Source organism: Heteronotia binoei, chromosome 4 (assembly GCF_032191835.1).
Source record: "Heteronotia binoei isolate CCM8104 ecotype False Entrance Well chromosome 4, APGP_CSIRO_Hbin_v1, whole genome shotgun sequence".
In the NCBI taxonomy this organism is placed as follows: domain Eukaryota; kingdom Metazoa; phylum Chordata; class Lepidosauria; order Squamata; family Gekkonidae; genus Heteronotia; species Heteronotia binoei.
The window spans coordinates 111,592,720-111,606,292 of record NC_083226.1 but is presented as its reverse complement, the minus strand read 5'-3'; the positions used below and the strand labels follow the sequence as shown (position 1 = coordinate 111,606,292).

Genomic DNA, 13,573 nt, shown 5'->3' with positions numbered 1-13,573 from the left:
GGGACATGACAAGTACAGGTTGAAGACACTGTAGAATAGCCCTATGGCATTAAAATCATAAATTAAAATTTTAATTAAAATTAAAAATAAAAATAGACCTTCCCAAGATGCCCCCCCTTCATGTTCCCCAGTTTATGTGGGTATTGGACTGGGGGGGGGGTCTGAATTATGGCCCCTGAAATAAGGTACCACCAGGAAAGTGCTTTCCAGGAACATGATCAGCATGGGTTCAAGAGATTGTAGAATGGAACCCATGCAAGCTAGAGGCATTAAGCTTGCTGTGAACCTCTCCAGGATGGGTGGAACCCCTCATCCTCCCCCAGAAGCAGGCAAGACTGTCACTAGCACTGTTGCAAATTAGTTGCTGTTGCCATGTCCCTGATTAGGCCCATCCTGTCTTAGATGACCAGATGACCACAGAGCCAGTCTGTCTATCTTGCCTGGGCTCAGAAGCCATCTACACAGTTGAGGGTGCCCATGCTTCCTGGGCTGACCCTCCCTCTATGGACAACATTATCACAGGGCAGGGCCTGCCCACCTTGCCTGGACCTGGGAACCACCCACACAGTTGTGGATGGCTATGTCTCCTGGGGCCACCCTCTATCCATGGACACAATGACTGTGGAGCAGTTCTGGATGGCCATGTCTTACTGGGCCCACCCTCCCTCTATGGACAATGTGATCACAGGACAGGGCCAACCTGCCTGCCTCTCAGGCCTGGGAGCCACCCACAGAGTTCTCCCAGGCCTGGGAGAACCCACAGGGCAGGGCCAACCAGCTTGCCCCACCCTGGCCCAGGAGCACAGTTGTGGGTGGCTGTGCCTCCCTCATTCATCAAGGAGATTACTGGGCAGAACCAGACCTCCTGCTCAGCCCTGGTCAGGGATCAGGAGCCAACTTAAAAGTTGCAGACAGGGGAGGGGGGGGGGGCGTGGTGAATGAGCTCCAGGCCAGTTGCATCCCTTCTATGCTCCTGCTATTTCTGCAGAAGATTAACTCCTACTCCCAGAAAACACAGCAAATTTTGGAAAAAACATCAAAGTCAAGCATGGGAAGGACTAGAGCAAAAAAAGGTACTATAACCCTCCCTATAGACCTCCCAGAAAGGGTAAAACTGACAGAATCTGAAGATTCTGACTTCTCTGTTAGAGGAAATGGCGGCCGAAGGGAGTAATCCTCCCCAAAGTGAACAGACTGAGATTTTGCATACCCTTACAGAGATAAAGAATAAAATTAAGAGTGATTTAAGGTCTCTTAGTGGAGAGGTTGGACAATTAAGAAAGGAGCTTGAACTTCTCAAACAGTCAGTCAAACCAATTAATAAGAAATTGGATGAATTCACTGCAGCGCTGAAAACAACAGATAAGAAAGCTGAAGCTGCATATCAGATGGCAAAAAAGACAGCAGAGGATTTGAAAAACTTTAAGGACTGAGTCTTGGGCCAAAAATAAGATTATACTCCAGGAGTTAAAATTAAGAGAAAGAAAGGCCAAATTCTGTGGGATAGCTATAAATTTTGGAGAGACGGAAAACCTTACTACAGCTTTAAATAGATGGTTGAGTCAGATTCTTCTCACAAAAGGAGAAGCAGAGCCTTCCCAAGAGATTGTCACCTCTGCCTTCCGATTAAATATTTCCAAAAAGGCTCCTGATGTTTCCCCGGACATTGTTGTGGAATTTAAACAACTACAGATGAAGAACAAACTTTTTAAAATTGCCAGGGAAAAACAAGGACTGTGCCTTGAAGACACGACAGTTTTTTTACTTCCTGATATCCCAGCTGAGGTAATTCATGCAAGGAGGAGATTGAGAGGAACAAAAAAGATTCTTCGTGACAAAGGATTCTATATAGATGGTTACCACTAGGTCATCTAGTGGTCAATATGAAAAATCGAACTTTTACTGCATATAATGAGGCATCTGGCAAGGAACTAATAGACAGTGTAATTAAACTAAAGTCTGGAAGAGTTTGAATTGGGAAAGTATGTTTTGAATCGGGAAATTATGTTTTCTTGAGGAGTATTAATAGGAGAATATGTATATAGTCAGAAGATAGGATAAAGATATGATAAATGGGAATGGGAAATGAATTGTTAAAGCTAATGGAGTAGCAAGGAGGTGGTGGGTGTGCCCCCCCCCCCAGACCTCCAAGTGTAGAGATTTTTCTACAGCACCCTGTTCTGGAGGTAACCCTGTCCAGCTTTCTTTTGCAGGCATGAGAGGAGATAGTTAAAGTTTCAAAAATTAAGTATGAAAAGATGGAAGTCAATGAAGAAGCAAAGAAGTTTTGGAAACAAAAGAAAGAATATAATTATGATTAGAAGAAGAATTAGGAAAAGTGGTACGGGGATCGGGTGAAATTGGGTAAAGAAAGGAAATAAGATAAAATGGAAGGGGTTTATTTATTTGTTGTTAGTATTCAGTTTTATTTGTAGAAGGTAAAAAGCAAAAAATGAATTGCCCCCCAAGTCGGAATGAAGAGTTGGACACAGGGAGTTGGTAAAACTAAGGGCCACTTTATTAAATGAACACACAAAATGGCAAGGGCAACAAAAACTGTGGCCTGGTCAAGGTCAGGGGTCTCAACAGACTGCTCCCCTGCCATTAGTGGGTGAGAGACCCAGCCCCTCAGCCGGAGCTGTGTGTCACAGCTCCCACCAGGCAGGCCCAGCAGAGAGGCACGCCCCGGAGGGCCCAGCCACCAGACACGTGTCTCAATGGAAGGCACCCTCTGGTTGAGCCTCCAGGATGGTCTGCATTCACCCACTCTGGGTCACAAATACCCAAAGGTTGATCCTACAAGACCCCTAACTTCCCAAAAGGCGGAGGCTTTCTGGTCCTCCCCAAGTCACATAGAACCATAAACGCAGTAAAACCTGCCACTACTAAGGCCAAGTCTCTACTTAGGGCTTAGCACCCACCGGAAGGCCCAGAGTCAACCATAGCCCTTGCCGAAGATCCCTCAAGAAAAGCATATTACCCTTTTCCAAGAGATGCACCCCATCCCCTCTGTAGAGGTCAGGATATTTTGTAGAAATATCCGGGTGGGGCAAATAGTGGCCCAACCTTCCCTCCAATGCCTTTTAAATTTCCTTATTCGCTCTGTAACCAGCCCTCTCTATTCCAGCCGGATCCCAAGCACTGCACCAAACCAAGCGGGGAATCATGGCCGACCAAATTATAATGGTCCCAAGCCATCTCTCTTTAATGTGCTTGAAATCATCTCATGCCTGCAAGATCAAAGCCTTGACTTTTATCAGCCTGAGATCATTCCCCTTCAAGTGAATGATTAAAACCTGAGGAGGAGGGCCCACATTCCCATGAAATAACAGCGAAAGCAGACCAGGCCACTGCAGACTCCAGCGCCCCCACCATTCAACAGTAACATATTGACTGAGTCCCAGCTGAGAGCAGACAGAAGTTCTCCGAGCCTGATGTGCTGCCCAAAACACATAGCTGTGCCCATAGATGAGAACTCGGCTCCTCTGGCCAGGAACAACAGCATCTAAAAAGAAAAACAGACAAGTTCTAAAACATATCATAACTTCCCCAGCTCCCAAAAAAACAAAGCTAAGAATGGAGCAAAGGGCGAACATAAGATTTTTAAGCCAGTGACCGCCAATGACCAAGGTGCTGAATGGATGAAGAAGAATATCCCAAGCCAGCAGCCGTAGAGACCGCCCCAATTCTAAAGGAGTGGGTACCAAACCGCACTCCAGACAACCCCAACAGAGCTAAGGCCCTAGACGTCACCGCCCAAAACTGATGCTTTGTCAGAGGGCTGCCTCCGGGATGACAAAACAAAAACCCTTCACAGTTCCCCTGCACCACCAAATAAGCAGCCAAAGCAGAAACAGGGCAAAGTTCAACCTCAGAACAAGGACCCAGCTCCAATACGGTCCCTTTGTCACGTTGATCAGTCTTGGAGCGCCGGATGGTAAGAACTGCCTTACCCTCCATTAACCTAATATCCCTAAGTGACAAATCCCTACCAGAAACATCACTTCTGGAGCTTGCCACTAACTCACTGACCCTAAGTGCCCCAAAAAATGCCACCAAAGAGGCCACATGAAACAAAACAGCCTCAAAATGAGATGCACAAACCATACTCCAAACCCCTTTCAAACCCCTAAGAATCGCAGGGGACATAGGGTTCCTGGTATCAGAATTAGGCCCAACCTCTCTGGACCACCCCTCCAGCATCTTTGAAAGATGAAAGTCTGCTGTTTCCTCCTTATACCCCAACGCCTTGCTAGCAAAAGCCAGCACAGACAGGCGTCCTCTAATAGATCGCATGGCCAATCCCTTACCTTTTAAGGAAACACAGTAGTGGAGCAACTGCTCCACCAGGAGGGGCCAGACAATGCGATACCCTACCTCATCCCTAAAATTTTCAAACTGCCTCACAGCACGTTCATAAGACTTCCTGGTGCTAGGTGTAATGGCTAGGCCTATCGCTCTGCAGGCCTCGGCTCTCCAATCAGCCATAGCTCCTGGGGCATTGGTGCTGCCTCTTGATCGGCATCTGGGGCCAGCTGACAAAACCTCTCCATCTGTTTATGAGAGAGAGAGCATCAGCCAACCCGTTATTCACCCCAGGAACATGCTTGGCCAAAAACAATATGTTAAACCACAGACAACGCAGAGTAAAGGCTCTCACCAACCTCATAACCCGTTGAGATTTGGATGAAAGGGAATTAATGACATGGACCATAGCCATGTTATCGCACCAAAAATGTACTGTGCGATCAGCCATATAACTCCCCCACAGCCAAACAGCAACCAGAATGGGAAAGAACTCTAGAAAAGTGAGATCCCAGCTCAACCCCGCCTGAACCCATGAATCTGGCCAAACATCCGCGCACCAGTGTCTATGGAAATAAACCCCAAAACCTAACGACCCAGCAGCATCAGACATGACCTGAAGCTCTGCCTCAAGACTCATGTCCTCTCTCCAAAAGGAAATCCCATTAAAGGATTCCAAAAATTCCTGCCATACCCGCAAATGCTCCCTCATGCTGCTGGTAACCCTAGTCCTATGCTGAGGCAAATGCAGGCCCGCCATAGCATCACAAAACCTGCGAAGAAAAGCCCTCCCAGGGGCAACCACTTTGCAAGCAAAGTTAAGATGCCCGACCAACTGCTGGAGCTCCAGCAATGTAACCTTTGTCTTAAGAAGAAAAGTACTAATCCTATCCCTTAAGTCCTCAACCTTCTGAGAAGGTATTCTGGACAATTGCGCTAGGGTGTCCAGCTCAATCCCCAAAAAGATACGGCTTTTAGTCAGGCCCTCAGTTTTTTCTTCAGCCAATGGCATCCCCAACTCAGCAGCCAGCTCGATAAAGTCAGACAGCAATTCAGCTCAACGTCCAGTCCCTGCAGGACCTACAAAAATTAGTCATCCAAATAATGGATAATATCCTGTAAAGCCACTTTTTCGCACACAGCCCATTCAAGGAATGTGCTGAAACACTCAAAAGCTGCACATGATACAGAGTAGCCCATAGGCAAAGTGCTGTCCATGTAAAATTGGCCTGCAAAAGAAAAACCTAAGAGCTCAAAATCATCTGGGTGGACAGGGAGAAGATGAAATGCAGATTTAATATCGCATTTAGCCAACTCTGCCCCCAGACCACAGTGTCGAACGATGCCCACAGCCTGATCAAAGCTAGTATACTTAACTGAGCATAAATGCTCAGGAATCCCATCATTAATAGATGAACCCTTGGGGAAGGAAAGGTGGTGAATCAAATGAAATTCACCAGCCGTCTTCTTTGGTACCACTCCCAAAGGGGAAACCCTAAGGTTAACCACTGAAGGATTAAAAAATGGGCCCAAAATCCTGCCCTCCGCCAACTCCTTGGTGATCTTATCCTCCACCACATGCTCTAAACCCTTAACAGAACTAAGGTTCTGAGACCAAGCTGGAACCCGGGAACCCTGAAAAGGAATTCTAAAACCAAATGTGAAACCGTTTAACAAATATAAACTATCTGCCCTGCGTGGATACCTACATAGCCACTGCTCAAGAGGTCCCACCTTTACAGGACTGGGCCCCTTTTCCAGCTTGGGAAGCACTCCTACTCCCACCCTGCCTCTTTTGGCCCCTACGTGGCCGAACTCTGGGACAGTTGCTAAAGGAGTGCAGACCAGCACACATGGGGCATTCATGCTTGAACTGGCAAGCTTTCCAGTTGCACACCCCTGTGAACCAAACTCCCAACAAAGCAAGCGGGGTTGAACCGCCTGCCTCACTGAACTGCGGGAAGATGACGTAGCAGAGTGGATGCCTTAGCAACCAAATGACTGCTGCCCCTTTCTGCCCAGACATTCTCCTAAATACTGAAAGATAACCCCCCCCAAAAAATCAATAACCCTTGCATCACCTTACAATAAACAGCCCAATCAATTCAGCACCTAAAATGGCCGCCAGGTATCAGCACCTAAAATGGCCACCAAAATTAAACCCCTAAAATGGCCACCACCCTAGGAAAAATGAAATAAAAAATAAAATGGCCGCCAAACTTAACGAGGCGGGGGAGAAGGGGCCTACAAAATAAAGCAGCCACCAATTGCCACCCTAATACTCCCCCACAAATCCCAGCCCAATGAAAACTCAAATCGACAGAATCCCAAGAAAAATGGGAAGGGCGAAAGGAACCCAACCACGCCGCTAAATCCAAAACGAAAAGTTGCTTCTTTTTTTTAAATAACCCTATGTGAATCCCACGACGCGACCTCCACTCGACCAACGCTGCTCTTCTCCCGGCTCTCCAAACTTCCGACCACTCAATCTGACTGACAGGGCCCCAACTGGCAAGAGCAATCAAACGGCCCCAACCAGGCCTAATCCCTCGACGCTGACTCAGAGTGCAACAAAAACACTCCTTCTGAGCTGAGCTTCACAGAGGGACTGAGCAGTGGGGCGGAGGCTTGGCCGTTGCAACGCCTAAGCCCCGCCCCCTTAAAAGCACGCCTAAACAGGGCCACAGCTTCCTCTCTTCCCTCCAGGGCCACAAACAGATCCCTGACAGCTGAGCCGCGATGCAGCTGGCTGCCAGAAATTCCATGTATTTATTTGTGATGTATAAATAAGTTGATATATGCACACTTAATAAAATATTAATACTGGGGGAAAAAGTTGCAGGCCCATCTCCCACCACAGACACAGTGACTGTGGGGAAGGCTTTGAATGTTCTGTCAAGGCCCAGGAGCCAACAATACAGTTGCAGGTGGCCCTGGGCCTACCTTACCTCTATGGACAATCTGATCACAGGGCAGGGGCAACCTGCCTGCCTCCCAGGCCTGGGAGCCACCCACACAGTTGTGGGTGGCTATGTCTCTATGAACCCACTCTCCCTCCACAGCTGACATGAACAGGACTGAAATTCTAGCAGGAGCTCCTTTGCATAGTAGGCCACACTCCCTGATGTAGCCAATCAGCTCTTGGAGGATTGGCTATATCAAGAGTGTGTGGCCTAATATGCAAAGGAGTTCCTGTTAGAATTCCACCCCTGGATGTGATCATAGGAAAGGGGCAGCCCACTTGCCCTGCCTAGGATTCTTGCACAGAGGTATGAAGTTCTTAGTTTATCTTTGATCTCTCAACCAATTCCACTGCTGCAGCCACTTTTGAGTGATCAGATCACAACTGTAACGGTTGGCTCCAGCTCAGACTGAAAGTATTGGCTCCAGCTCAAACCAACAACATTCAGTTCCTGGGAAGGGTTGGCCCAGCCCTCTGTGGATTGCTATTCTCCTGCAGTCGGCTTGGGTTGGTGAGACCATGTCCTGAAAACAACTTGCCCTGGACTCAGAGCCAATGAGCTAAATGATAGGCAGACAGACTGAAAGATGATAGATATAAAATGATGAAGAAGAAGACAGTCAGACAGACAGACAGATAGATGACAGACAGAAAGACAGATGAACGGATGGATGATAGTATTCTTTGGACTACCATTATATAGTATATCAAGAAATTTCACTTTGTTTTCTCTTCAACTCTTATGTTCATTATTTCCCCCATCATTTTTATGTGTAGCAATCTGACAGGCACCAGTTATGTCTTACAATATGTATTTGACTACCTGCTGTGCAATGAAAAAAAGATGAGATGGATTTCACACTATAGTAGAGATGAAGATTAGTATGTTTGTTTTCTTCCTCATCACTCATTTGGCTCCTAAGGTTTAGTGCGTAAGGACTAAAAAAATCCCCTTCTCTGAATATTTCACAAGTGCTAGCTTAGGGACAGTACAGTGTTTATATAACTTTATATGCATGTTTTGCGTGTAAAAATTCAGGTAACTGTATTGTATATGCCTCAGTGAAGCTGATAAGTAGTTCAGCTCTGAACAGAGATGTGGGACAGTAAGATGGTAGTCCCCATAGTTCCCACATCTCCTAAGTGCTGACATTTATTAATAAATGATACACAATCATGTTAAGTGGTTTGGTGTTTGAAGATGACAACTCATTAGTCAAGAAGGTGAAAACTTAAGCAAAAGAAACTCCACAAATTGTGAATGGGCAACAAAATGGCAACTGAGGTTCACTGTAAATGATTGTAAAAAGATGCAAAAAGGTGCCAATTTAATCAGAACTGAGTGTAATTTTATAGGAAAGATACCTTGGAGTGGTGGTAGGCAACAAAACAATATACAGAAGTTAAACAAGTTAAAAAGTCTATTTTTAGAAGTTAGGGATTATTTTGGAAATGACTGCAAATAAAATATCCAATATCCTGACGCCTTTATTAGTCTCTGGTAGCTTTTTCAAATAAGTATAAAGTATACTGAAAGCCAGTTTGGTGTAGTGATTAAATGAGCAGATTCTTATCTGAGGCTGAAACCAGCTGGCTGGATTGGGGCGGCTGGCAGCCTCGAACACAGCCGACTAGAAACAGAGCACCCTGGAGCTTCCAGAGAGCACTCGAGGAAAGGGATGGGCGGTGGATGGGTGGGGAGCATCTGGAATGCTTGCATGTCCCGCTCATGGCTCCCTGGGTGCTCTCCTGGCACTCTCCAGCCTTCCAGACAGCCGGGAGCCACCTCGAAGCCGCCCCAGCAAAAAAGCACCATTTTTGCAGTGGTCTCTTTTTCAGCCGGGTGGATCGTCTTTGAGGACGAGGTAAGTTTGGGAGAGGGGCAGCTGGCAGATGTTGCCGTGTGCACAGATTTTTTGGGTCGATCTCAGAGGCATCTCTGAGTCAACCCAAAGTGTCTGTAATCAGCCTAAGAGACCCAGGTTTGATTCTCCACTCTTTCACATGCACCTGCTGATGTGACCTTGGGTCAGCCACAAATTCTCTCAAAGCTGTTCCATTCAAGAGCAATTCTGGGAGAGTTATCTCAGCCCCACCTATCTCACAGGGTGTCTGTTGTGAGGAGGGAATTGAAAGCATGAATGTATGACAGCAGAATACATTAACAAATTCTTCAGGTACATCATATTTGATACATCTTTTAAACTCATCATCTTTGTGCATCTGCACAAGAAGCTATCACTATCACAAAGAGACACTGCTCCTCTGGCAACGAGAAAGAAAGCAAATGCAATGGGACAATTGAAGGTAATAATTTTAGTATTCTGCTTTTGTTTTTCGCTACATTTTTTGAATACATTCTTCCAAAGAGTGACTTCTTCATAGATATGTGGCTAGCTCAGATACTTGCACAGTGGATCTAAATGAAATCAGTTCAGACTATATTGCCTTGTCAGTTACAAAAATAAATTTTGCAACTCCTTCTGGGGAGTTTCCCTGAGCAAAGAAGAGATTTTTGAAGAACACTTTACAAAGCTGAATTCTAAGATAAATTGTCTACAGAATTCAGTTATATTCCTTTCATTGTATAAGTCCTCCATGTGTACGATCAAGGAATGAAACCTCCATGCTCAAAATCATTGTACACTAGTTGCTGGTAGCATGAGTTACCAGGGGCAGCAGCAGGGCAAGAATGTTCTTCATGCTTTATATGAGACATCTGATTTGTAAGACCACACAGAATACTGGAAGGATGAACCCTTGCTATGATCTACTACAGCTGTTCTTATGTTCATAGGGCTATAACTAAAGCTACAATCCTGCTCTTGTCTAGGTGGATATTAACGTTTTCAATTAGAATTAATCTTAATTGTGTTTAGTTGTTAAATGATTGGATATTTGTCAGGGAGACTAAGGTTCCATATATTGTATCTGTGAACATTCAAAACACTTCCACTTTTTCATATAATATTTTTCATACAAGTCAGCCCCCTCCCAGCTGAATGGCAGTGCCGTTTTCAGGCTGGGGGCCGGGTTTGCCCTCCCGGAAGGACGGAAGGCTGGCGTCGGCTCCCCGACATACGGGAAGCTGAGGGGGTGTGGCGTCGAGGCTATAAAGCCCCGCCCATGCCCCGAACAACGCAGTTCTTTTTGGCTCTCGGAACAGGAGAGCTGCATTGCTCGGGTGCCGAGCCGAGGCCGTAGTGAGGGAGCGCTTGCGGGCCGTAGTCGTGGCGCGAGCAGGGCTAAGTTTTTTAAGCAAGCACGGGGCGAGCGGCAGCGCAACGCGAGGGCTCTTTGGAGTGTATAGCTCCGTGTTCAGGGCACAGCCAGGGCAGCAGGAGGTTTTCCGGGGGGGGAGTCTTTGGATGGTGGTAGGGAGGCTTTGGGTTAGGGAGTTGGGACTTGTGTTATGCAGGGCCATCATTGGGCAGCTGGATGCACTGGACCAGCAGAGGAGCGCGGCCGGGCTCCTACATGGGAGGGGCGTCACCGGGTGTCCGGGCGATCTTCCAAATTGACCTTTGAAAAGAGGTTCTGGCTCGCCTTTCTGCTTTGCAGGGTACAACGGTTGGTGTGGACATGCGGCAGGAGCGTGACCGGGAGGACGAGACTGATACGGAGGTGGTAGGCAGCGAGGAGCACGGCACTTTTGGAACGGAGGGGGAAGCAGTGCATCCAGCTCCGGCTGTGGCAGTGGCGGTCTGCCCTTTGGGGGTAACGGGTAAGTCCCCAGCACAACCCCAATTGACAAGCTGGCCATGGGGCCTGGTCCAGCCTAGCTCCCCACAGGGCTTGGCAGGTCCAGTAGTGGCATTGTCAGGACAGTCGGGGCCTTTTGGGCAACAGACGCAGGCTGGAACCTCCTGAGCTTGGGGCCCGCCCTGTGCAGAGCCTCAATAACAGGGTTTTGTTGGGCCTATTTCACAACCTTCTGGGCAAGGGATGGCCACAACTTCGTCACAAGGCACCGCTGCTTCTGCGGCGGCGCCGGGGGTACTGCCGTGAGGGGACAGCACCAGTTGTCTCAGCAAGGTGGGTGGCCGGGTTATCAGTGGGGTAGCTGGCATTATCCGCCCAATCCGTATGGGTCCATCCCCTTCCATGTCCTGCCACACGGTGACACTGCTCTGCCATTGGGGGATCATTTGACAGTGGCAACTCGGGATAAGATCTTGAGGGGCGAATATGTGGATGTGTTCAGTCTTCTCTTTAGAGAGCTCGAAAAGAAAGACAAGGAGGAGTTCAACGATAAGGAGAAAGAGAAGCTGAAACGTCGTAAGGTGGATAGGACATGGTCCAACCGGTTGCCGGGTTTCTTGATTTACGCGGGGGTCATAGCAAGGGCACAGCCTTTATGGGCCGCGGCATTGTTTCAGTATTGTGACATAGTGCACCGTGTGGGGTTTAGATAAAAATATGGAGCACAGGTCCATCAGTGGCTATGAGCCACAGTGTGTGTGTATATATAAATTTTTTTGCCACTGTGTGAGACAGAGTGTTGGACTGGATGGGCCGTTGGCCTGATCCAACATGGCTTCTCTTATGTTCTTATGTTCTTAAGAAAGATGAAAACGCTTGGGGCACTTTAGCTTGGAGAAACGTCGACTACGGGGTAACATGATATAGGTTTACAAGATTATGCATGGGATGGAGAAGGTAGAGAAATAAGTACTTTTCTCCCTTTCTCACAATACTAGAACTCGTGGGCATTCAATGAAATTGCTGAGCAGTTAGGTTAGAACGGATAAACGGAGGTACTTCTTCACCCAAAGGGTGATTAACATGTGGAATTTTTGGCCACTGTGCGACAGAGTGTTGGACTAGATGGGCCATTGGCCTGATCCAACATGGCTTCTCTTATGTTCTTATGTGTGTATACGGATTTCGTTGGTGCAGCGTGGTTGCAATATGATGAGGACTTTAGGATGAGGGCTGCAGTCAATCCGGGGCTCCCTTGGGATCAAATCAACCAGCAGCTTTGGCTACAGTTGATGTCCCCTGCAAACCCCAATACAGGAGACAGGGCCAATAGCAGGCACCTGGTACATAGACAACAGAACAGCGCAGGGGCCTGCAGTGTGGCAGGCCAGTCGGTTCAACCCCGGCTTTTCTGCTGGGAATTTACGTCCAAGGGCGTGTGTTCCAGGAAGTCCTGCAAATTTAAACACGAGTGACCACTGTACGGGGGGCCTCATGCCTTTTCAGCCTGCAGTAAATCAAAAGTGAAGGCTGGCACCAAGCGTCCGGGGGGGGGGGAGCCAACAGCCACCTGAAAAAGGGACCCAGTCCCATTTGTCTGAGGGTATTTAAAAAGCTGTTGGCTAGTTACCCCTTGACGGCTGATAAGGATTATCTGATGGATGGTTTTACTCATAGATTTAGGATTTCGTACCAGGGACCCAGGGTCCCTGGTTCGGCCCCTAATCTGCGCTCGGTGATAGGGATGGAACACGTGCTCAGGGCAAAAATAGTTAAGGAATGTTTGGAAGGGAGGGTCATTGGCCCATTTGAGACCCTGCCAATACCCACATTACGGTTATCCCCCTTAGGAGTGGTGCCTAAGAAAGCACCAGGAGAATACCGTCTGATACATCATTTGTCCCACCCCAGGGGTGGATCAGTGAACAATGCCATCCCAGAAGTTCTTTTTTTCGTCAGGTACACCTCCTTTGATCAAGCGATCAAAGTGGTTTGGGGTTGCGGTGTGGGGGCCGAAATGGCAAAATGCGACATTAAGTCTGCATTTCGTCTTCTGCCAGTACACCCAGAGGACTTTGATTTACTGGGTTTTGCATTTGAAAGGAAGTACTACATCGATAGGGCCCTGCCCATGGGCTGTTCAGTGTCCTGTGCTGCTTTTGAAAGGTTTAGTTCCTTTATGGAATGGGCATTGCGGGCAAGGTTGGGATCGAACAACACTGTTCATTACCTTGATGACTACCTTTTTGTGGGCCCCGCCGTGTCTGGACAATGTGCCAGATTATTGCGTTCATTCGAGGACCTTGCCCGGGAGCTTGGGGTGCCATTGGCACACGAGAAGACAGAGGGCCCCAGTTCAGTCCTTACTTTTTAAGGTATTGAGTTGGACACCACGCAGCAAACCTCAAGGCTGCCAGCTGACAAAGTAGCGCGCCTTAGGGTCAGGTTGGCTTCTCTTAAACAGCAGCGAAAGGTGATGCTGTTGGAGCTTCAGCAGCTGGTGGGGCATCTCAACTTTGCGTGCAAAGTTGTAGCCCGGGGAGGGCCTTTTTGCGGTGCCTATGTGACACAATGGGGTCCCTGAGGCTTCCTTACCACAGAGTG

General features: G+C 47.7%; 1 protein-coding gene across 1 annotated transcript in view; it reads left to right on the top strand.

Annotated features, from left to right (window-relative positions):
- Nucleotides 1–13,343, top strand: part of GIN1 (gypsy retrotransposon integrase 1) — a gene marked incomplete at its 5' end in the record, with an annotated part of 67,142 nt that extends 53,799 nt beyond the window's left edge. Inside the window, 4 exons of the mRNA XM_060236567.1 lie at nt 9,031–9,132; nt 10,434–10,571; nt 10,829–10,991; nt 13,030–13,343. Of these exons, the coding sequence (XP_060092550.1) occupies nt 9,031–9,132; nt 10,434–10,571; nt 10,829–10,991; nt 13,030–13,343 (717 nt within the window). The remainder of the gene's footprint in view (nt 1–9,030; nt 9,133–10,433; nt 10,572–10,828; nt 10,992–13,029) is intronic.
- Between the last annotated feature and the right edge of the window lie 230 nt (nt 13,344–13,573).